The sequence below is a fragment of the Cynocephalus volans genome, chromosome 11 (genome assembly GCF_027409185.1).
Source record: "Cynocephalus volans isolate mCynVol1 chromosome 11, mCynVol1.pri, whole genome shotgun sequence".
Classification (NCBI taxonomy): domain Eukaryota; kingdom Metazoa; phylum Chordata; class Mammalia; order Dermoptera; family Cynocephalidae; genus Cynocephalus; species Cynocephalus volans.
Window position 1 is genome coordinate 96,493,425 of NC_084470.1, and position 23,958 is coordinate 96,517,382.

General features: G+C 40.4%; 1 protein-coding gene across 6 annotated transcripts in view; it reads left to right on the forward strand.

The window, feature by feature from the left end:
* The first annotated feature begins 1,484 nt into the window (after window positions 1–1,484).
* The window catches only part of NR2C2 (nuclear receptor subfamily 2 group C member 2), a 104,212-nt gene continuing 81,738 nt past the window's right edge, over window positions 1,485–23,958 (forward strand). For 4 of the 6 annotated variants that reach the window (XR_010024882.1, XM_063114396.1, XM_063114398.1 and 1 more), the window contains exons 1-2: window positions 1,485–1,811; window positions 15,070–15,153. Coding sequence is in view for 4 of the 6 variants with exons in the window: in XM_063114396.1 (XP_062970466.1) it covers window positions 15,094–15,153 (60 nt within the window). In the remaining 2 variants the exon portion in view is untranslated. Of the gene's footprint in view, window positions 1,812–2,562; window positions 2,584–15,069; window positions 15,154–23,958 lie in introns of those variants that run through there. The other 2 variants (XM_063114397.1, XM_063114395.1) reach the window with 2 other exon arrangements.

The window sequence follows — 23,958 nt, forward strand, 5'->3', positions numbered from 1 at the left end:
ATAATGGAAGTTAACAGTGCTTCTTTCACAGAGGTACTGAGTATTATGTGAAAGAAATTAGAAAACCCTAAGCCATCACTGAAACATTATTGTACAAAATCTAGTACAACTGTAATATTTTCAAAAAAATTTCATGAATTTTTATTCTGTATCTAGAAGCATTATTTAACATTAAAAACTTAACTTTTGAAAAAGTACATAACCACAAAGCAGTCCATGTTTGCCAGGATTTACCAACAAAATACTGTGCTACCTTACGCACATCACTTGACCTTGCTGGTTCTCGCCCAGATCGCATATAAACTAGGAAAAAGCTCTCTGCCAGAAGAGGATTTGACCATATTATCCACTGAGGCTCGTTCCAGCTTCAAGATCTGTGGTTCACCATGACATTCGTAACTCTTTTACCCACTTTGAGAATGAGGAAGGGGAAATGGGTGATTAAAACATTCCGTACCAAAGAAAAACATTACAAGATTACGGACAAAATACTCAAAGTTGGGGTCACCTTGATAAAAGCCCAAATGGTTACCGTTTTAAGAAAAATGGTTAACCAATCCATCTTGGAGTATTTATTCCTAATAAGCAAGAAAGGTGCAGGAAAAAAAATCTGCTAGTACAGAATGTGTCCTACAAAACATCGTGATCAAGGAGAATGGAGCCTAAACACCTCTGGGCATCTATGATAAGTGAGTGCCTGCATCTTCCCAGGCAAGTCAAAACCACAACTTAAAAGAAAGAAATGGACTCGTATAAGGAAAACCTATAAACCAAGACTCGTAAGACAAGAGAGGCCATTTTTTTTGCATAATTGAAGCAACGTTCCTAAAAGCTGCTGTACACGCACGCATCACTGTTTACTGTTCCACGCCGCGAGGGGAGGGCACGGACCTACGCAACAAGATTTGGATCGTATGTTCGTTAAGAGACCGTAAATAATAAGCTCTGGAGCCTTTCAACACTTGACGTGATATGGCCAGTAGCTGGCGCATCCTCGGACTTTCCAAACCTGAATAAAAACTACCTGTACCGAGGAAAGCACAGAAAGCCTAACACCCACCCAAGAAGCACCCACTCCGACCTACGGGCGCCCTGCGGGGTGGCGGGGCGAGTCCGTCGCGCCAGGAAGGGCCGCTCCTTCCATCAACAAACACTTCGCAATCTCCGTGGAAGCCTCGGCCGGGCGAGAGGCCGAGATGGAGGCTGTCCCGGCGAGAGCGCGGGAGCCCGCCGCGAGCGGGGAGCCGGCCTGCGCCCGAGGAACGGCGCGCGGCGTCCGCCGGTTCTCAAGACCGCCCGCCCGCCCCACAGCCGCAGGCGGCTGCGCCGTTCAGGCTGCCTCGGACCCGCCTGCCCGCCGCGCCGCGCCGCTGGGCCGCAGCCGGATGGCCCGAACGCCGGCCGCGGCGTTCCGGTGCGCGCGCGCGCCTCAGCCAATCGCGTGCTCGCCCGCCCCCCACCGCCGCGGCGAGGCTGGCGCTGGGAAGAGGAAGAAGAACATTCGCCCTCCTCCTACCAGCGCGCGGGCGGCGGCGGCGGCGGCACCGGGGTCACGAACTCTGACCTTTCACTGACAAAAACAATAACAAACCCCCCCTTCCCCGCGACCCCGGCGGCGCTCCCGGGCCCGCCCCCGCCTCCGCCTCGGTGTCTTGTCCGTCGCCCGCTGCCCCGCGAGCCCACGGCCCCGGGGCTCCCGCCCGCCGCCGACGCCCGGAGCCCGGCCTCCCCGCGCTCTGCCCTCCGCGCCGGGGGCCGCCCGCCGCAGACACGGGACCTGCTTCGGGGCCGCTTTGGCGCCAAAGCCTGAGGTAAAATGGAAAAGGGGTCGGAGCGGGCTCGGGCCGGCGGCGGAGGGGGCGGGCCTTGCGCGCGGACATGGAGGCGTCGCGGCGGCGGCTGAACCCGACCCTTTTACCTTTGCCACGGGGCGGCGGCGCCGGCGCCGGACGCTTTGCATAGTGGGCCGGGCCGCTCCCCTCCCCTCCCCGCCCGCGGCCGGGCGAAGCAAGCGGGCTCCCCCTGACCGGCCCGGCCGGCGCGAGGGTGGGGGCGGAGGGGAATGGCCGCGCCCCGCCTCACAGTTGGCCCTCCGCCAGCGCCGCCATTTTGTTCTTGATAAAGACGGCTCCGGCTAGGCCGGGCTCCCCTCCTCCTCCTCCCTGCAGTCCCTCCTTCTCTCGCTCCCCGGCTCCTCGCCCCTCTGCTTCCCGCCTGCTGTTGGCGGCCGCCCCGGCCCAACCGCCGTTTTTTCTGAAGGGGAAGGCGGAGGAAGAGGAGGAAGGCGGGTGTGGGGCGCGACCTCTTGAGTGATGGCTGGCCTAGCCAATTGGTGCCCAGCTCGGAGGGCCGAGTCCTGCGGCTCCGCCCCCCAGGCCTGTGCTGATTGGCTCGGGCGGGAGAGGGCGGTGCGGTGCGGGGGGGGGGGGGGCCCGGCGGGGCAGGGGCCGGGGCGCGGCATGGGGGCGGGGCAGGGGGCGGGGCGCTCGGGCGCGACTGGGGCGAAGGGCAGGGCGCTGGGTGGCGAAGTGGGCGGCTCACGTGGGCCTCGAATGCGTCCGGGATGGGGTCTGTGGAACAATGGTAATAAAGGGGACGGGGCGTTTTGAATCCACGGCGCGGTCTCGTGGAAAAAGCTTTTCGGAACCGGGACACCATTTGGGGCTCTCATCCGCATTTTCGGCACGGCCACGGACAAATCTTCTGGGGTTCAGTTTTACAGACTGTGAAATGGGAAGAACGGGCGTTCTTGCCATGTGTTTGAGGAACTGTACTCAGAAAATGGAGTCCCAGCTACCTGCGAGACTTAAAATAATTTAAAATTGGTGTTACTGTTAAAAATGGGAGGTAGAGCCACGAGAAGTGGAAAGCTTAGGGGTATTGAGGGCTTAAGAGAACACGATTCTGAGGGGAGTCTCTTCTCATTTGCTCATTAAATACACATGTGCTTGGTTTTAGGCCCTGGACAAGGCCCCTGCCCTCCTAGAGTTGGGGGGTAGGGGTGAATAGACAGTTAAGTAAAGCAGTAATTTCAGAATGTCAGTTCCATGGAAGAAATGAACTGGATGGTGTGCTGAGGGGACTCCTTTGGATTGGATGGTTACGGACGGTCTCTCTGAGGAGCCCAAGGGAGGAAGAGTGTTCCAGATGAACAGCACTTGAAAAGGCCGGGGAGGGAACAGGTTGATGTGACTGAGAACAGGCTGCTTGTGGCTGGGAGTGTTTGGAACTAGTTCATTGTCCTTTCCATTATCCCATCTCCCTCCAGGCCAGAGTCTGTGAAATATGGCAAAGGTAATGGAGAACGAATCTTCAGTTAAGAGTCAAGGAAAATATAGCCATCAAATGAATTGCTGATGAAGATATGACTTCAGGGGGGAGGGGGAACTTCAGAAAATCATTTTATGTCTACATTCAAATCCTTTGTCAGCCTCTTATATCCATCTTTAATTCATCAAATATTTGCTGAGCCCCACTAATACCCCAGGCACTATGTGCTAGGCCAGGAACATAAAGATAAGACACAGATCCTCAAATATATGGGAATATGATTCTGTGTACGTGAAGTTGTTCTTTTCTTTCTCTCTCCTCTTTTCTCTCTTTCTCTCTCCTCCTACATGTAGGTATAGATATGTACACATACATGCACACATAAGATGTTTTAGGCAGAAGCTAAATATTGTGTGGATAATAGCTCCAATATTTACTAGCAGTGTAATTTTCGGTAAGTTACTTAATCTTTTTGAGCCTCAGTATCCTCTTCTGGACAAAAATAGAACCTACCTTCTAGAATTGAGGATTAAATGAGTTAATGTAAATAACAAACTTAGAAAAGTGCCTGGCATGTAGTAAATAATAAGAAATGGAGTTATTGTAGTCATTATGAAGCATTAGTTGTCTTGTGCTTCATTGGACTCGTTAAGTGAAATTTTTAGGTAGTGTGTAGGGGCTAAAACACTGGGATTTCAGTTTTGACTCTGCTGTTTTCAGCTAGTAACTTGGCATCCAGACCAAAAGTTTATTTAGAAAATAAAGTAGTGCAACTACATAGTACTAATAAAAGTATAGGGTGATTTACAATTTACAAAATTCTTTTACAGGCACTACATTGTTCAAGTCTACTAGAACTTGTAAAGGTAGAGAGGCCCTTTTTCTGCTCCCTATTTAAAAAACCTTTCCAAGGCTTTTCATTATTTTCTTATCTCTGTACCCCTAACTCCCTGTGTTCCAGACACACTGGCCCACCTTCAACTTCATTGACAGTGTGGCTTACCTCCTATCCAAGGCCCTTTCATATGTTGTTGCTTCAGCCTGAAATTCTCAAATAACTGCCCCCTTTCTCCTACCCCAGTCCTGCAAATCTTAGCTCAAGCATCACTTACTGAGGGAAGCACTGCCTGATTCTCACTGCCAGTCTAGATGAGATTCTTTTACTTCATATTGTCTTCCTTTTCTTTATAACCTTTATTTTACTTTGTAATTACACACTCTGTTATGTGATTGTTTGATTAATGTCCGTCCTCCTTACCACACTGTAAGCTTTTTTTTTTTTTTTTTTAAAGATGACTGGTAAGAGGATCTTAACCGTTGACTCTTGTTATCAGCACCATGCTCTCCTGAGTGAGCTAACCGGCCATCCCTATATAGGGATCCGAACCTGTGGCCTTGGTGTTATTGGCACCACACTCTCCCAAGTGAGCCACGGGCGGCCCCTAACATACTGTAATCTTTATGAGAGCAGGAATCTTACTCACTGTTATGTATCCAGTACTTAGTAGAGTGCCTGGCACTATTTGTTGAGTGAATGAATTCTTGATAATTTATGATATCACTGATAAGTAAGTTGGTGCTGATTAATGGGTGCCTTTTTATGTGGGCTTCTTTGGCAATTCAAATAGCACTGCCATCAAAAAATGTTTGTTATGGTATTTGGATGAATTTAGGAAGTGGTCCCTTACAGATGTGCCACTGCCTGGAGATATAAATATGGATAAGATGACCTCATTGAATCTTTTTGTTCCCACTTATATGTTGATTTTTTTTTTAAGACAAGAAATTATTAATTGAATTACAAGTTTAATTACATGAAGGTTAATAAGTTCATATGTGAAGAAATAAATACCTGAAATATAATCCTGTCATTTACTGAAGAAACAAAGCATCAAGCTAACGTGATTTTCTTGAAATCAAAAATTCTACTTTTTGTTTCTCTATCACAGGGGATCAGAGAGCAGGAAAAAAGCCATTAGTGGGTTTGCAGGAAATTAGTAGTTGAAAGTCTCTGTAGCCATTAGTTTTAAATATTTATTAAATTGACTCATGCAATGAAATTATTGAAAATCAACTTTTAATTGCTTTATGAAGGTTAAAAACAGGTTTTTTGAAGTATATGTCAATCTTCCACTGGAAAGTCTGGTAAATAGAACGTTTGTATTATATAATACAAATTTTTAAAATAAAATGACTCATATTTTTAAAACAACAATCACGATTTTATTTAATTCTTTATTTTTGGATATTTCTTTTCTATCCTGTTCAAGAAGTTTTTAGTATCGCCTGTTCAATTCAACACTTGATTCCTTAAACTAATTACTCAGGGTAAGCAAAGAACTGATAGTTTAATGAAAAGGTTGTATATTGTCTTACATCATTAAATTACTTATTGCTTTCAATAGTTGTATTTATGATGACCTTGAAGTTTTGTTTACACGATCATGCCTTTATAGAAAGAAGACAAACCCTATGTGTAACATCTCACTTTATGAGGACTGCTGGGAAGTTTTTAACATTTGTCTCCAAGGAGTCAAGTGACGGTGCAGTGCGATAGAAAGAGCTTGGTCTGTGGAGGCAGAAGACCTGCCAGAACCTAGAGTTGGTATCGTCTCTGAGGCTTATATCTTTCCCATTTGTAAAATGGGGAGGGAGGAGCCAACACTGAGATTGGGGCCAAGGGTAAGGGCCACTTGTCCAAATGACTTAGAACAAAGGAGGTGGGCCTCTGTGGAGCAGCCCCACCTTCAACCTTGGCACTGAGCCACTGGCCTCCTGTGTCTAGATGCCTGAGTATGTATTGAGAGCCCTCCTTTGGATTTTATCTTTGAGTTCTCTGACCTATGTGCCCTATGCTCCTTTAGTCCCAAAGTGTCTCCTAGAGCAGATACAAATATCACCCTATTAAATAACACATAGAGGGCTGGCCCATGGCTCACTTGGGAGAGTGTGGTGCTGATAACACCAAGGCCACAGGTTCGGATCCCTATATAGGGATGGCCAGTTAGCTCACTTGGGAGAGCGTGGTGCCGACACCACTAAGTCAAGGGTTAAGATCCCCGTACTGGTCATCTTTTAAAAAATAAATAAATAAATAATACCACATGGGGAAATCTGAAGGAATCCTAGATTATGAGAGTTGGAAGTAGTCTTAAAGCTCATCAAGTTCAGCCTCACATCTGATGCAAAACTCCCCTGTCAGATTTTCTCTCTGTTTACTTCATTGCTGATTATGAGGAACTGAAATAATGCTGTCTTTTTTCCTTTATATATGACATCATCTTTGACCTAGTGGACACATTCATGCTCCTATCACACTTTGTAAAAGATATGTTCTTCCTTATTCATTGGAGGTTCCTTTGCCTTCAGCCTAACATCCCTGGAGGCTAAGATTCTCTGTCATTCCCTCCCATCCTGCTATTTCTTCCCCATATTCCTTGTCACCTACTGCTACTACCCCAGGTAGCAGGTATGCTTCCCTCCCTCACTTTAGGTGCCCTGAGTGTTAGAGAATTTTAAACAGCAGGAGTTCTATACTAAAAGGCAAGTCCACCTGGGAACAACAGCCCACCTAGCATAACTCACAGTGACGATGAGGCGTGGGTAGAGGGCATGAAAGCCCAGATCAGGCCATTGGCACAGGGCATTTGTTAAGGGGACAGTAAAAGCAGATTCAACTCCTGGCATCCCGGAATATTGGGGTAGAGGAATGGGAGGTGAATTATTAAGTACAGGAAGGGAATAAGCTAGCTTATACCCTTAGCTGTCCTTTCTGATTTACCTGTGGACTCCAGGTAATGTATAATGATAAAAGTCAACCTCAAGGGCAAAGCTTGATTTTTAGGGGCAATGAAAAGTACCTCCACTGTAAAAAGAGGCCTGAAGTTCTTTAATAAGAGGTGGAACTTTTATTCCATAGTTACAATAACCTCAAAGATTCTAATCCCTGGAAATGTTAACATGTAGATAGAGAGGAATTTCTTTCCAAGATTCCAAGTGTAAAAGATGATATCATTTTCTCCTGTTTGGATCAGTGAGAGATAGGAGAGAAGGTGTTGGGACCCAGAAATGGGGCGACTGCTACTGAAGAGTTAGGAGGAGAAATGAGAGTCTGGTGGGACTAGACTCAGACTTGGGGCTTAATGGTTTTACAGGGAGCCACCTTATTTACCTTTATTGTTCATGTATTGATAAAACCTAGGTGGAAGAAAAAAGTTTTCTACGTGGCTACCCGCACATGCCCATTAAAAACTCTTATCAACTTCCTGCTGTATGTGGCAGGCAGGTCTCCACTGAGAAGGGTACACAACCAAGATTGGAAGGCGCTTGAGAAGTTACACAGTGCCAGCAGGATTCATGATGCACTTGTCCCAGTGCTATCTATTGTACGATGAATCTGATTATGAATTGTAGAACATTGCAAAAATGTCATTTGTACTACTCACATTCTCTTCCCCCTTCCCAAGTGCTTCTGCAATAATGTATCTGTTTTACTAGGCTGAATAACTTTGGAATTATTGAAAAATCACCTTTTAATTGCTTTACCATGGATAAAAGCAGATGTCACGAAGTATATGTCAGCTCTCAGCTGAAAAGGCTGATAATTTGAATATGTTTGTTGACTTATTTAATACAGTACAGGTTTTTAAAGAATAAAATTTTAATTTATAATATATTTTTTGCTGGAGAAGTAAAAGATAGTCAATTTTTTACAAACAGGAAACTTTTCAAATGAAGAAGAAATAGGAGTGCATCAAAGGTCATATGTAAGAGTGTTCATAGGAATACAAGTCATAAGAGCTCCAAATGAGAAACAATCAAAATGTTCATTAGCTATAGAATGGCTGAATAAATTGTGGCATAGACATATATTGGAATACCGTACAGCAGTGAAAATGGACTAACTACTCATGGTTATCCCTCTAGGTCAGAGTATCCTTCAAAATAATTTCCCAGAAAAAGTCAAGGAAGAAATAAAAAAAAGTGACAGGAGACCAGTTAATTATCTAAGGGAATGAACTGCTTACATCAATAAGCTAAGATCATTTAATAACTGATTTACACAACGACTAATTTCTAAATATATGACTTATGTGTCAGTATTGTTGGCAGATATTTCTGACCCTGCTCTATCCAGGTACTACCATGAAGTTCTTTTGGAACTGGAACACACTTTCCCCTAGAGGGAATATTAGGATTTTAAAGTCAGAGATGTCTGAGTTGGAATCCCAGCTCTATTACTTACTAGCTGTATGACTTGAAACAAGTTAATTAACTTCTGAGTCTCAGTTTTTTTCATCTGCATTGGTAGAGCTAATACTAGCTACTCAGAAGGTACTTTAGAGATTAGCCTATAAAACTCGTAGTAGGTGCCCAGGAAATCTATCCTGCTTTCTTTCCATCCACCTACCCCTGGCTCACACTAATATCAATCCCCCACAACCCCTTTGCCCTTGGGCCCTTGGTAAAGTGAGGAAATATTATCCACAGTGTACAATGATTTTTTTTTTAGGGGCGGTCTCTACACAGAAAACTGTAAAACTGCCCTGATAGCAAAAGAACTCCATGTAGGTGAAAGCCACTTCTCCTCTACTATTCACTCCTCACCTAACCTTCCAACCCCGGCACATACACACCATAGCTGCCCCTCTTACAGACCAGACTTTTAATATGGAAGAAACAAGTTTTCTGCAGAGGGTACAATGGGCAGGAAATCACTTGACCCAAAAGCTAAGTAATCTTTGAGTCTAAATAGTGGCAGGGTTTGATGACAGGATGTGTACCTGAACTTGACCTAAGAGGCATCCCAGTGAGCATCTTTTCTGTTGATGAAGATTTGTATTATATTAAATCTGCCACTTGATTTTCATTTCCTGATTTCAAATCTTGAGCTATGTATTTCTTATTTTTTATTCTCTCTCAGGCTGTCTTCAATTTTTATTTTTCCATAAGTATAAAAAGACTTATGACAATCACAACATAATTAAATTTATACTGAATACCTTGTAGCTATCAAGTTCTGTACCTAGTAGTATTTTGCAAATAAAGTATTGATTTATTTTTATTTGTGAGATTTTATCCTCATTCAGCCCTTTCATTTTTCCCAGTTATACGGTTTAATAGAGTGAATTACAAATGCTGTATGTGTATAATACATAGGTAGATGTATAGTTAATTTCATGTGGATCTTATGTTAAAATGAGAGACCTATTCCTAATCATAATACACATTTTTACAGTTTAAGTTACTGCTTTCAAATTTCTTTGAGAAAGTGAAAGTGACATCATCGTCTTCTTCCAATAGTAGCTACCATGTATGGCATGTCTCCTATGTGCTGGGCACAGCACATACATATTCAAGATCTAATCTTCACAAAAATCTCATATGGTTAGTATCAGAGAGATCAACTTAGTGCCTAAGCCTCAGAACCAAATATACTTGCTTAGATAAGAAAATATCAAAACACTAGGTACTTTGAATGTTATATAATTATGGGCCATGTAATACATAAATATGGATGATTTAAATCGGTTGATTGTTGAGGGAAAGGCAGGCTCATCCGTTCCTGTCAATGAAGAAAGAGTTTCCTTGTCCCAGGACTTGTTTATTGTTATTTGAGCCACCAGCTCCTGCCTCTGCCTGTGCAGAGCTGGGATGTCCTGGAGACTGACTGGAGATGCAGGTGTTTGCAGTCAGAACCCAGCTTTCGCTGCTGTGAGGTCTGTAGCCCTACTTGACTAAAGAAACCCTGGTTGCAGGGTTTAGTCATCTATCACTTTTTGTGAGCCTGGAAGAGTTGACTCAAAGTTACTGTTGTGTTCTCTGCTTTGTTGTTAAAGGCGTGATATTGATCCACCTGGTTTTGAAAGAATTTATTTATAAAACCTACATAGGGCCAAGTAGTCATGATTTACTTCCATTATTCTGTGATCTGTATTACAGTTTTTATATACTCACGACAACTGTGCCCTGTTGTCACTTGTGTGCTATCCAGGAAAAACTCACTAGTTCCAGTGAAGTTTAAGAATCTATCTTCAGTCTAGATTTGACTATTGCTACCACTTCCTAACTGGCCTCCCATCTACAGTCTCTCCCTTTGCTCTCATTTCCACACCACTGCCCAAATGATTTTTTTTTTTAATATTCAGGTATGATCACATCATTCCTCTGCCAAACTACTGATAGCTCTCTATTGTCTACAGTGTCAGCCTCTCTCCTCCCCTGACCTATCCAACAGTTCACACCAGATTGCCCGCTGTTCCTCAGATATGCCATTCTTCATCATACCTGCCAATTTTGTATGAGCTATCCTCTCTGTTTAGAACTTTCTCCCCATCCCCCCTTTCTTTGCTTGCTAAATTTTCACTCTTTTTCAAGACCTAATTCGAATGTCTCCTCTCCTATAAAGTTTTCATTGGCTCCCAGAAGCAGAGGGAGATGATTTATCTTGGGCCGGTCATTGCAGCATTTACATTGCATAGATATTATTGGTTTCCTTCTTGTTCATCAAGGACAAGTACTGTTTCTTCTACTCTTCCTCTTCTTATTGTTATTAATTCTCAGCAGTCAGTTCATTGCCTAGTTCATAGCAGTTACTTAATTAGGATTGGTCAAGTTGGTTGACTTGATTAGTTTAAAATCACCAGAGGAAGATGTTCAGTAGCAATTTTTTTTTTTACTGAAGATACTCTGTCTTGGGCCGGCCCATGGCTCACTTGGGAGAGTGTGGTGCTGATAACACCGAGGCCATGGGTTCGGGTCCCTATCTAGGGATGGCCAGTTAGCTCACTTGGGAGAGCCTGGTGCTGACAACACCAAGTCAAGGGTTAAGATCCCCTTACCAGTCATCTTTAAAAAAAAAAAAAAGATAATCTGTCTTATAGCTCTTTTGCCAACTAATTAGGTTCTTTTTTGTAAACATTTTGTTGAGGGTCAATCTTTGAAGGTTAGGGAGCTGAATGGGTCAAGTACTAGCCTTTAACACTAGGTTTCTGTACCAAGAGCTAGATTAGTGTTCTGTCCACAGTGCTTACTAATACAGTGCCTGGTGTATAGTAACCACTTAGTAGGTGTTAATTACTGCCAGTATTACCATGCTTGGCTCCACCAGCCTAGAAGGTTGTTTTTAAAAGCTTTACTTTTGTAGTTTGTAGTATCGAAACAATAGTTTTTTCTTTTTTCCCCAGATTTCAATTACAAAATTTTATTGTGCTAGTGAATATGTTTTTTCAGACTACATATAGACACAACCCACTGTTCCTTAGAGCGTCTTCTAGGGGGACACCCTCTAATTGATGCCTGATACCCTTTCCAAAAAATCTCTGACTTTCCTTCACCCTACGTGATCTTTCTGTCTCTAGTACCACCTATGGCTGCATTAGCAGTAAAAGAAGCTCTCAGGTGAGAATGTTATCTGCTGATATTATTTTTTTTTCTGGGCACATTTGAGTTAAATGCTTCCTCCCCACACCCCCCTCAATAGCACGTGAGAATTTTGTTTTGCTTACTTCTCACATTGTGATATCCTGAAAAAAGAAGGCTCTGTCTTCCTTATTTATATATGAGGATAGGATATGGATTGTGATTTAACATATTTTCAAAAATAATGAAGTAGAAAATATTTTTTTGAAACTACCTCTCACTTGTGTGCTCTGACTGGATATAAATCTTTATTGAAAGCACTTGCTTTTTACTTAGTTTTTCCTTCAATTTCTCTCTCATTCTTATTCTCACTCTTTGTCTCTGCTTGTTTTTCCAGAAGGTGCACATTCTTCCTTGTTCATTTTTAAGCAGCTTCCAAAGCTGCTGTTGACGATGCCTGAAGCTCCTTTGGAGGCAGAAAACCAACAGTGAGATCAAGAATTGTAAGAATTCAAGTGTATAAAGAAAGGTTGCTACTCAATTCAGGTGTATAAAGAAAGGCCTTTGAGATGGCCTGGGAAGTTGGTGTAGAAGAACAAGATGGGGGGGCACTTGTCCTGACAGAGAGGAAGACTTATTATAAAGCTGCAATAATACGATAATGGTGATGGCAGACAGCAAGATAAATAAAATGGTGGTGGAATAGGATAGAGAACCTAGAATTATATCCACACATGCAGGGAAACCTGACATATGGCAGAGATGGCATTGCAGATCATTGGGGGAAAGGATAGGCTATTCAATAAATGGTGCTGGAAAATTGATTATCCACTTGAGAAAAAAGTAAGTTGAATCCTTATTTCTCATCAGATTCAATAATCAATTTGCAGATGAATTGAGGACTTAAATATGAGGTTCAAACTCTTAAACATTTATAAGAAAAAATATAAAATTACAGTCTTTGGGTAGGACAGGGTTTTCATAAGTAAAACATAAAAGTACAAACTGTGAAAGAAAATATTGATAATTACAGCTTTATTAAACTTAAGAACTTCTGTTCATGAAAAGACATCATAAAAAAAATAAACAAATGAGCCACAAAGTGGGAGAAAATATTTATAATGTATATAATCAACAAAGAATTAGTATCCAGAATGCTTAACTTTTTCTAAGCTAAACAGGTTTACTACTACTTCTCTGTAACCAAGTATGTATAGTCACTGGTCATTAGGGCTTGGGGTTCCAGGGTAATTTTGTCTGAAGTTGATTGGTCCTGCAAATTTAGCATTAAAGTGAGTCATTACAGAAAGTTTTCTGAGTTACTAAGCCTCCATAAAATTAGGTGGTCATCTATAAAATTCACTTCAACTCAAAACTTTAAGGATCAAGCCACCTCTTTTAGGGAAACCCAGCAGAAAGATATGCCTTTCTAGTACTCTGTTACTTCTATACTATTCAATAATTTTTCCTTAACAGTATTTTTGTGATATTCAAATTCACATATTTCTTGCATTGAAGTAGTTAACGGCAGCAGCAAAAATGCTGATAACATCTAAAAGTGATACAGTTATTGGTTGCAGTTGCATTTTTAGTTTTAGTTCTTAATATATAATACCTACTGGCTATCCATTTGATATCTTACAGAGTTCTTTTTTTTTTGTCTTTTTCGTGACCAGCACTCAGCCAGTGAGCGCACCGGCCATTCCTATATAGGATCCGAACCCGTGGTGGGAGCGTCGCTGCGCTCCCAGCGCTGCACTCTCCCGAGTGCACCACGGGCTCGGCCCTTATTTTTTGTTTTGAGGAGAAGATTAGAACTCTAGACTTCACATGCAGAACTTGTGTTTTTAACAACAGTTGCTTGACTTTTCTGGTACATTTGAAGTGATGCTTTTTTTCCTACATCTGTATTAACTGCAACCAAACTGTAGCAAAAAAAAAAAAGAGAGAGAGAGACCAAAGTGTTTCTCTGTGGTTTTTCTTCTAAAAACAGTAAAAGTTAAAAATTTTGACTACTCCTTAAAAGAATAACCAAAACATTACCTCCACAGTTCCAGAACTACTCATATTAGGTGAATGTGGACAACGGGTACTGGTGGCCTGGTGTCATTGTAGCAGTTGGTGTGGTACCTGCTCTTACAAGATTATAACTGTTTGAAGGCAGGAGCCAGGTCTTTTATTTGTCAGTCACAATTTCACACTCCCATATCTCTTTCTTACCATTTTGGCAATAAATAATTTGAAGGAGAATTATAATAGAAGCGGCTGTCTAATAGTAGATAGAATGATATAGAATGTTACCTGGGAGTTAAAGAGCTTCATAGGGATCAGTGCTTATAATACCTTAGGTAGAAACTACAAGAAAGTTTTTTTTAAATTGCACTGCAAAATAGTCCAGTTGCGATTGAGGAAGGGCAAGCAAATGAACTGTGTGTGCATTTGTGTATATTGTGCAGTCAGTAATACTGCATAGCTTTTGTACGTAAATCCTGGAAGTAAATTAATACCAGAGCTTTGTTCTCCTGTTAACCATGGGATCTGTGCAGTCAGTAATGAATTATCCAGGAATTAGGTTCAAAGTGGACTCTCTTTATCTTGAATTCTTTGGGGCACAGTTATTGGAAAGGGTTTAGGGATATCCAGGGAAGCTGTCTTGTGACCAAAAGAGACTAGAGGTCTTTTTCATCTGCAGTGCTTGTACTCAAGTGGTTTTGACCCAGGAGACTAGCACACTTTTCGGTCTTTGGATGATCTTCCTCAATTTTTACAAATGATGGCTACACATCTATTTTTTCTGTTAGTAGAAAGTTGGATTATCTAGTTTTCTAATTTAATGAGGACTTAAAATATATATATTAATTAATTTATAGGTGTCATGTTCTTATTAGCACACGTTAGTAATGCAGTCTCCTTCTTAAGTGATTAGTGTTTGCCTTTCCACCCATGAGTGAGGTATGTTAGCACCTGAGCAGGGTTTTGCTTCTCACATTGCCAGTAGTAACAGAAGTATAGTTGATGATAGCAATCTAATGCACTATCCAAAGTTGATCTCACACCTTTCTCAGATAACCACCTTCTTATTCAGCATACTGTGACAGGGAGCTATCTGAGAAGGTGTGACTCCCACTTCCCTGAAAGGTAAACCAAGCTGTTACAACCCAGGAGACCTGATAATAAAAGTTCCAAATTCATCTTTGTCTATATTTACCAGGAGAAGTATTGTTTTCAAGTTGAAATGTTTCCTCTAATTAATTTTGGTACCTATAATTGAAGAAGCTGGTGCAGCATATCCAGATATGCTTAGCCTAACTAGCTCTATCTTCTGTAGAGGGTGAAATCCACGTAAGACAGTATCAAAGATGAATTTTGATTACTAATATTTTTCAAGTAGCCTGGTTTCTCCCCACCTGATAGAAGTTGCTGCGTCTTTCCAAACAGGTTCTCTAATGATCTTGCTTCACCATGGCTACAAATATGGAGGGGCTGGTTCAGCACAGAGTGGGGACCCAGCAGGTGGCTGAGGTGAGTGACAGGGGCTAGCACAATAGCTGGCACCCTTGCTTTTGAAAGAAAAGAAAAATCATGTGGTTTGTTGTTTCAGAACAGTCCCAGGAAGTCAGCTTGTGATCCAAATCCAAAGCAGGATGCTGCCATGGAAGAAAAAATAAAAATGACAAGAACATTTATTTGTAGCATTTCTCTGCATGAGTAGGGTGTCCTGACTGCATACAGTAAGGTGACTTGAAATTTTACCCTGAACCAAAAATAGAATCTGATTCTTATTAAACCGTGGGTATAGTTTTAACTCCAGGTCTTAGTTTCTCACACACTTGATACTTTGTTAACACTATGGAGTAGTGGAAGGCCTGGTTCTGTGCATTCAGCAGTCATTGACCATCCACCATGTACTGGGGATTGTCCTAAGTGCTGAGAAACATGGGTAAATAAGCCATGGGTCCTTCCTTTAGTGATCTCAAGGCCTAGTTAAAGAGTAATTATAAAACAGGTTAAGTATAACCCCATGTGAGGGAGTTGATCCTGGAAGTGGGTCTTGGATGACAAGTAAGCATTTGTCAGACAGACCCAGGTAAGTGGAGTGGGAAACTTTGTGGCGGGTGCTGGGAAGGACATCCTAAGTCAGAAACCTATGTAAAGGGACAGAAGCATTAAATAGCTTGGTATGTGCAGGCAACTTGAAGTGTTAAAGGAGGTAGTCTGGACCAGGTCTTGAAAAACAGTCAGTCATCACTAATCACATACTTAGAGCATTCACTCTGTACCAGGCCCTATGCCCTATCTTCACAGTAACCTTTTGGGGTTGTTACAGTCATTATTCCTGTTTTATAAGTGAGGGAACCAAGGCTCGAAGAATGTTATTTGGCCCAAGGCACACTGTAGCAGAACTGAAATTCTGACCCAGGCCTGTTCAATTCTTCCAAAGCTCCTCCAATTAACCATGGGTCATTTGCAACCAGGAGCCATTAGAAGGGTTAACATTTGCATTTTTGAATCAATGCTCATATTTCTAGAGGGAAAACACAGATTTACCAAAGAGTGGACATGCAAAGAAAGGATTTTATTTTTTTTAAATAAAAGCTAATTACTTATGTGCCAGTTTAATAAAAATGAGTGGATTTTTCCAGTTTTAGATCACCCATTTACTTTAAGGCAACAGTATAACTAGTTACCACACCCCCTCCACAAATAATGATTAGTATTAACTAAAGATGAAAGAAGACAGCTTTTACAAATTTAGTATATTATATTTTTGAAAGGGCTATCAGAGCTATGAAAGTATTGGGGTTAAAATGCTTGCATTTATTTGTTGCTTTAGTTTGTGATAGGAATAACTACCTTGATAATAATTGTTGGTTTTTCAAATATTTAGTGTTATTTTGAATTTACTACGATTTCCAGTTGAGGACCATTATATGGATCATTGCCCTAAGGCCATCTTTAATTCTTTAGGGGAAAAGGTTAATTTAGTTTAGTGTAAGTTCTGTGTAGCATTTTTAAAAATTGGTGGCTAAAATTTTTTGCCACTCGGCTTATTTTTTTCAGGCAATGGAATTTCATGTATTAACTCAGTGCAACTGTTGTTTCCCATGGCAAATATTGCATTTTTAGGAAACTCAATAATAGAAGGCATTTTCAATTTTGAGTGCAAAGCAGTTTTCCAGTTCAAGTATTCCCTAGATTTCTTTGCTGTTATTTTAATGGAAAAGTATATCTGTGTATTCTCTGAAATTTTGAGCTTAATAACTTTAAACTGCGTATAGTAACTGTGTATAATATTAGCTTGGCTAAACAAGTAAGAGAGCCTACAATTCATCATTTCAATGCTAAGCAGTGTAACAGATTGGGAATTAAATTCCCAATTTGAAGGGTTATTAACAATCAGTTTGGGATAGTTATTTATTCAGTGAGAAGACTATGAAGGAACATACCCCACCCTTCTCATAAGTCAGGAAGGGTATGTTGGTAGATAATAGGACAGGACTTTTCTCCAAGAGCACTCTGTCTAAGGGGTTAAATATGAGATGGGCCACATTAGAGGGGTGAATAGGAAAGGACAGAATCTTGGTAGAAAGGGGCTGTATAGAGTGCGATTGTGGGCCATGAGATCAGATAGACTGGAGCCTGAATTCATGCCCTGTCATTTGCTATCTAGATGATCTCCTTGTTCCTCACTTTTCTTGTCTGGAAAATGGGAGTATTAGTAGTACCTCTCTATCTAATAGGATTGTGGGAATTTAATGAAATAATAATGGATAGGGCTTTTGTCGGTGCTATGCTTTTGCTCCATGAATGGGATACAGCAACATTGTCTATTAAGTAAATGATTTTCTCTAAAGTCCCTAAATCTTTTTATAGACCAGATAGACCACAAATACCAGTGTAAACTGCAAAAGTTGGGTGATACAAAATGTGCTCAGATTTATTCAGTTATTCATAGAGGCAGTTTAACATAGTGGTCAAGAGTGTAGACTCTGAAGCCAGATTGCCTGGATTTAAATCCTGGCCCTGCTAACTTGCAAGCTATAGGACCTCTCTGTTTTTTGGAATTGTTTATAAAGAATTGGTATTAACTTTTCTTGAAAAGCCTGGTAGAATTCAGCAGAGAAGCCATATGAGCCTGGGCTTTTCTTTGCAGGTAGTTTTTTGGTTACTCATTCAGTCTCTTTTCTTGTTGTAGGTCTGTTCTTATTGTCTATTTCCTCTATTTCCTCAGTTTCAGTAGTTTGTCTTTGAGAATTTGTTCATTTCCTCTGTTATCTAATTTGGAGTATAATTGTTTACAGTATTCCTTTATAATCCTTTTTATTTCTGTAAGGTCAATAGTAATTTCTCCTTTTTCATTTGTGATTTTAGTAAATTGAGCCTGCTTTTTTCCTTGGTCAGTCTAATAAAGTTTTGTCAGTTTGTTAATCTTTTCAGAGTACCAGCTTTTTGGTTTCATTGATTTTCTCTGTTGTTTTCCTATTCTTTATATAATCAATTTTCACTCAAAACCACAATGAGATACCATTTCACATCCACTAGAATAGCTAGAATTTAAAAATCAGATGATAAGCTTTGGTGAGGATGTGGAGATATTGGAAAACTCATAGGTTGCTGGTGGGAATGTAACCCAAATGTTCATCAACTCTGAAATGACTATAAAAGTTGATTGGAAAAAACAATATGATTAGTTTTTTGTTTTTATTTTTATTTTTTTAAGATGACCGGTAAAGGGATCTTAACCCTTGACTTGGTGTTGTCAGCACCACACTCTCCCAAGTGAGCCACGGGCTGGCCCTATGGTTAGTTTTTTTAAATAGTCGACAGATAAGAATTGGTAACTGAAGCACTGAGAGCTTAAGTCATATCTAACAGTAGTATTGATTTTGCTTTTCATATATGAAAGAAATTAATTTTTCTAAATGGGCTTTAGTATTTTTTAAGCATTTAAAATTTCCCTCTGTAACTGGAAGTTTAAGGCAGACATATACATACAAATATACATACTGTGTGTTTCTTCATCATTATCTAAATAAAGATACTTTTTGAACTCAGATAAAGATGTTTTGAGTCAGGAGAAATTTAGGAGTTAACTTGCTAGAGCATTTTGATTGGCAGAAAGAGACCACTCATACACTTAAACTATAAGTTTGCATGTATGTTTATACAGAAGTGAGGTGGCCTCAGATCTTGGCAAGACTTTTTCCCTGATCCTTGAGCTCTCTACGGGGCTCTCAGCCATCAGATGCTCTGAGCAGGAAGGTCCTGCCACATCTGAGAAGATAGCCAAAGTCTTATGACCTTATTACTCTTTTTATCATCAGAGCTTACATCATCATTGCAGAAAACTTACATTAATGCTTCCATGTATGGGAATGTTTAAAAACATAGGGCTCTCCCAGTTCTTGAACAAAGCACAGTATTGGCAAGGCCACATCCCTATGAGGGAGAAAGCAAAGTTATTGCTCAGGTTTCAGGTCTTCATTGTCCTGGAATGCCTAGTTCAGTATGATTAAATGTGATTAATTCTGGTCTCTTATGAACTGGGCATTTAAGTTTTCATTTTCTTGTCAAAGTAGTGCATATATGTAGATTTAAAGTTGGCCAATACTGTGTTAGGCTTGAAACAGAAAACAGCAGGCTCCTGAGCCACCTCCGCCCTTTTTTTATCCCCAAATCTACCTCTCTAAATTCAGTTTTTGGTGCCTCTAAAAATATCCTTACCCTGCTATTTCTTGATTTATCAGGTTTAGACGCTGACTTTTTTAGGAGTGAGGGTTTTTTTTTTTTAATTTTTAAATATTTAATGTTTAATTCTTTTGGCAGCTGGCCGTTATCGCGATCTGAACTCTTGACTTGGTCTTTTCAACACCACACTCTAACCAACTGAGCTAACTGTCCAGCCCTTGTTTTTTGGGTTTTTTTAATTGTGGTAAAATATATATTTCCAATTTTAACCATTTTTAAGTGTACAGTTCTGTAGTATTAAGTACATTCACATTGTTCTGCAATCGTCACCACCATCCAGCTCCAGAACTTTTTCATCTTCCCAAACTGAAATTCTGTACATATTACACACTAACTCCCTGTGGCCCTCTTACCCAGCCCCTGCAACCACCCTTCTCTCTCTCTGAATTTGACTGCTCTAGGTACCTCATCTAAGTGGAATCATAATATTTGTCATTTTGTCACAGACTTATTGCACTTAACCTTATGTCCTCAAGGTTTGTGTGTATTGTAGCATGTGTCAGAATTTCCTTTTTAAGACTGAATAATATTCCATTGTAAGTATATACCACATTTTGTTTATCTGTTCGTTCATTGATGGCTATCTAGGTTGCTTCCACCTCTTGGCTATGAGTAGTAATGCTGCTGTGAACGTGGGTGTACCAGTATCTATTCAAGTTCCTGCTTTCAGTTCTTTTGGGTATCTACCCAGAAGTGGAATTGCTAGATCATATGGTAATTCTGTGCTTAATTTTTGAGAAACCACTATACTGTGTTCTACAGTGGCTACACCATTTTATCTTCCTGTCAGCAGTTCATAGGGTTTCCAGTTTCTCCACATCTTCAGCAACATTTTTTCTGTTTTTTTTTTTTTTTTTATAATAGCCATCTTAATGGATGTGAAGTGGAATCTCATTGTGGTTTTGATTTACATTTCCCTAATGATTAGTGAAGTTGAGCAGCTTTTCATATGCTTATTGGTCATTTGTATATCTTCTCTGGAAAAATGTCTATTCAAGTTCTTTGCCCATTTTTTAATTGGATGGTTTGGTTTCTTACTGTCGAGTTGTAGGATTTCTTTATGTATTCTGGATATTAAACTCTTTTCGGATATATGATTTGGAGATATTTTCTCCCATTCTGGGGGTTGCCTTTTTGTTCTCTTGATAGTGTCCTTTGATACAACAACAGTTTTTAATTTTGATGAAGTCCAATTTATCTATTTTTTTCTTTTGTTGCCTGTACTTTTGATATCATAATCCAAGAAATTATTGCCAAGTCCAATGTCATGAAGCTTTTCCCTTATGATTTTATAGTTTTGGCTCTTAAGTTTAGGTCTGCGATTCATTTGTAAATTGTGTAAGGTATGAACATGACTTTATTTATTCTTTTTCTTTTTTTGCATATATCCAGTTTTCCCAGCATCATTTGTTGAAAAGACTGTCGTCTCCCCAGTGAATGGTCTTAGCATCCTTGTCAACAATCATTTGATATATATGCAAGGATTTATTTCTGGGCTCTCTATTCTTTATTTTTCTATAATATTGGTAAAAACCACATAACGTAAAATTTACCATTCTTAAACATTTTTGTTTGTTTGTTTTGTGGCAACTGGCTGGTATGGCGATCCGAACCCTTGACCTTGGTTTTACAATTCCAAGCTCTCACCAACTGAGCTAACTGGCCAGCCCTTATCTTAAACATTTTTAAGTATACAGTTCAGTATTGTTAAGTATAATCACATTGTTGTGCAACAGATCTTCACAAGTTTTTCACCTTGCAAAACTGAAACTCTGTACCCATTTAGCAGCTAATCCCTATTTCCCACTCCCCCGAGTCCCTGTCAACCACCATTCTACTTTCTGTGAATTCGACTGCTTTTGATACCTGTTTTAATTATTTTTGTGTGTGTGTGTGTGTGTGTGTGTGTGTGTGTGTGTGTGTGTCCGGTAAGGGGATCGTAACCCTTGGCTTGGTGTCGCCCCCACCACACTCAGCCAGTGAGCTCACCGGCCATCCCTATATAGGATCCGAACCCGCGGCCTCGGCGCTCCCAGCACTGCACTCAGCCGAGTGAGCCAAGGGGTCAGCCTGATACCTATTTTAATTAGAATCACACAGAATTTATCTTTTTGTGACTGGCTTATTTCATTTCACATAATGTCTTCTGGGTTCAGGCTCTCTATTCTGTTCCATTGGTCTATGTGTATGTCTATATGCCACTACTACATTGTTTTGATTACTATGGCTTTGTGTAGTAAGTTTTGAAATCAGAAAGTGTGAGGCACCCACCTTCGTTCTTTTTTTTTTCAAGACTGTTTTGGCTGTTCAGGGTCCCTTGAGATTCTATATGAAAGTTATGGTGGATTTTTTTATTTCTGCAAAAAAATCCTTGAAATTTCGATAGGAATTACATTGAATATGTAGCTGGCTTTGGGTACTGTTGATGGCTTAACAATATTAAGTCTTGCAATTCATGAATGTGGAATGTCTTTCCATTTATTTATGTCATCTAATTTTTTTCAGCAGTGTTTTGAAATTTTCAGTGTATGAGACTTGCTTCCTTGGTTAAATTTATTCCTAGGTATTTTATTCTTTTTGATGCTATTGTGAATGAAATTGTTTTCTTAATTTCCTTTGCAGATTGTGCATTGTTAACGTATAGAAATACAACTGTTTTTTGAGTGTTGATTTTGTATCCCACAACTTTTATGAATTTGTTTATTAAGTTCTAACAGGGATTTTTTTGTGTATGCAATCTTAAGGGTTTTCTACATATAAAATCATGTCATAGGTGAAGAGAGATAATTTTACTTCTTCTTTTCCCATCTGGATGCCTTTTATTTCTTTTTCTTGCCTAATTGCTCTGGCTAGGACTTCCAGTACAATGTTGAGTAGAAGTGGCAAAAGCAGGCATCCGTATCTTGTTTCTGCTCTTAGAGGAAAAGTTTTCAGTCTTTTGACATTGAGAATGATGTTAGCTGTGGTTTTTCATATGTGGCCTTTATTATGTTGAGGTAATTTCCTTCTATTCCTAGTTTATTGAGTGTTTTTATCATGAAAGACTATTGAATTTTGTTAAATGGTGTTTCTATAAAGAACTGATAACAGTTGAGGGGATTATGGTGTTTTACCTTTATCTTGTTAATGTGGTATATTACATTGATTGATTTTCATATGTTGAACCACTCTTGCATTCCTTTGACAAATCTCTTGGTCATTGTGTAAATTCCTTTTGCTATGCTGCAGAATTCAGTTTGCTAGTATTTTATTGAAGATTTTTGCATCAATGTTCATAAAGGATATTGGTCTCTAGTTTTCTTCTGGTGTCTTTGGCTTTGGTACCAGGGCAATGCTGGCCTCACAGAATGAGTTTGGGAGTGTTCCTTCTCTTCCCTTTTTTTGGAAGAGTTTGAGAAGGATTCTTCTCTAAATGTTTGGTAGACCTCACCAGTGAAGTCATCTGGTCCAGGTCTTTCTTTTCTGGAAGACTTTTGATTACTTGTTCAATCTCCTTACTACTTATAGTTCTATTCAGGTTTTCTATTTCTTCATGATTCTGTCTTGGTGGGTTGTGTGTTTCTAGGAATTTGTCCATTTTATCTAGGTTATCCAAGTTGTTGGTGTACAGTTATTTATAGTTCTTGCTTATAATCCTTTTGTTTCTGTAAAATCTGTATTAATACCCCCACTTTTATTTCTGATTAGATGTTTTCTTTTGACTCACCATTACTATGGATGAAAAAACTTTATTCAGCATATTCCCACATCTCTTCCCTCCATTCTTCCAATAAAATTATATCCTCTTTGCATAAATCAATGTTCAGTATTACATCATGATGCTATCACAGATACCTTGTAGTGATACCAGAGGAGAGGGTATGGGGAGGCCCAGTAACCGGTCTCAACCCACCCCGTCCTCTACCAGCTTCTTGACTCCACCACAGGAGTCACAGTAGAAAATGAAAACAGGTTTAATACAGAGAAAGTGCAGCCTAGTTCCAGAGACTGAGCAGCAGCCACAGCAAGTTTAATACAGAAGTAAGAAATACATACTTAACAGATAAAGTGTAGACTGGTTCCAGAGTGAACAGCAGCCTGCTTAAAGGCAAGTTTAACACAAAAAGTAAGATCGACACACCTCAAAGGCGAAGTATGGACTGGCTCCAGGAGAGTGAGCAAGAGCTTTGCCTTCTTGGATTACACTTTTTTAGTTTGGCTATCTATACATATTCATGCTATCTAATGAATATTCAACTAAGGGGATAGTTCCCAATTATGTAACCTAGTCTTGCACATAATCAGTTGGTCTCTGGTCATTAGTCAAATTCCACCACCTGCACCGAATACACTTAGAATATTCCAGGTGCTGTTTAGTGCCTCCAATGGAAGGTCATTTAAGGGGGATAAACTCCTTTTTTACTAAACATGTTCAGCCACCAAGATTACATAAGTTTTCTCCCAGCAGTCTCAACGTTTGTGTGCTGGTATCCAAAATAGGTGCTGCAAGCCTCTGTAACTCAGAACTCAGAGACAGGGCTTGAGTCCTAGGAGAGTGGTTTGAGACCCAAAGGGAATGGCCTGAAACCTGATCCCAGG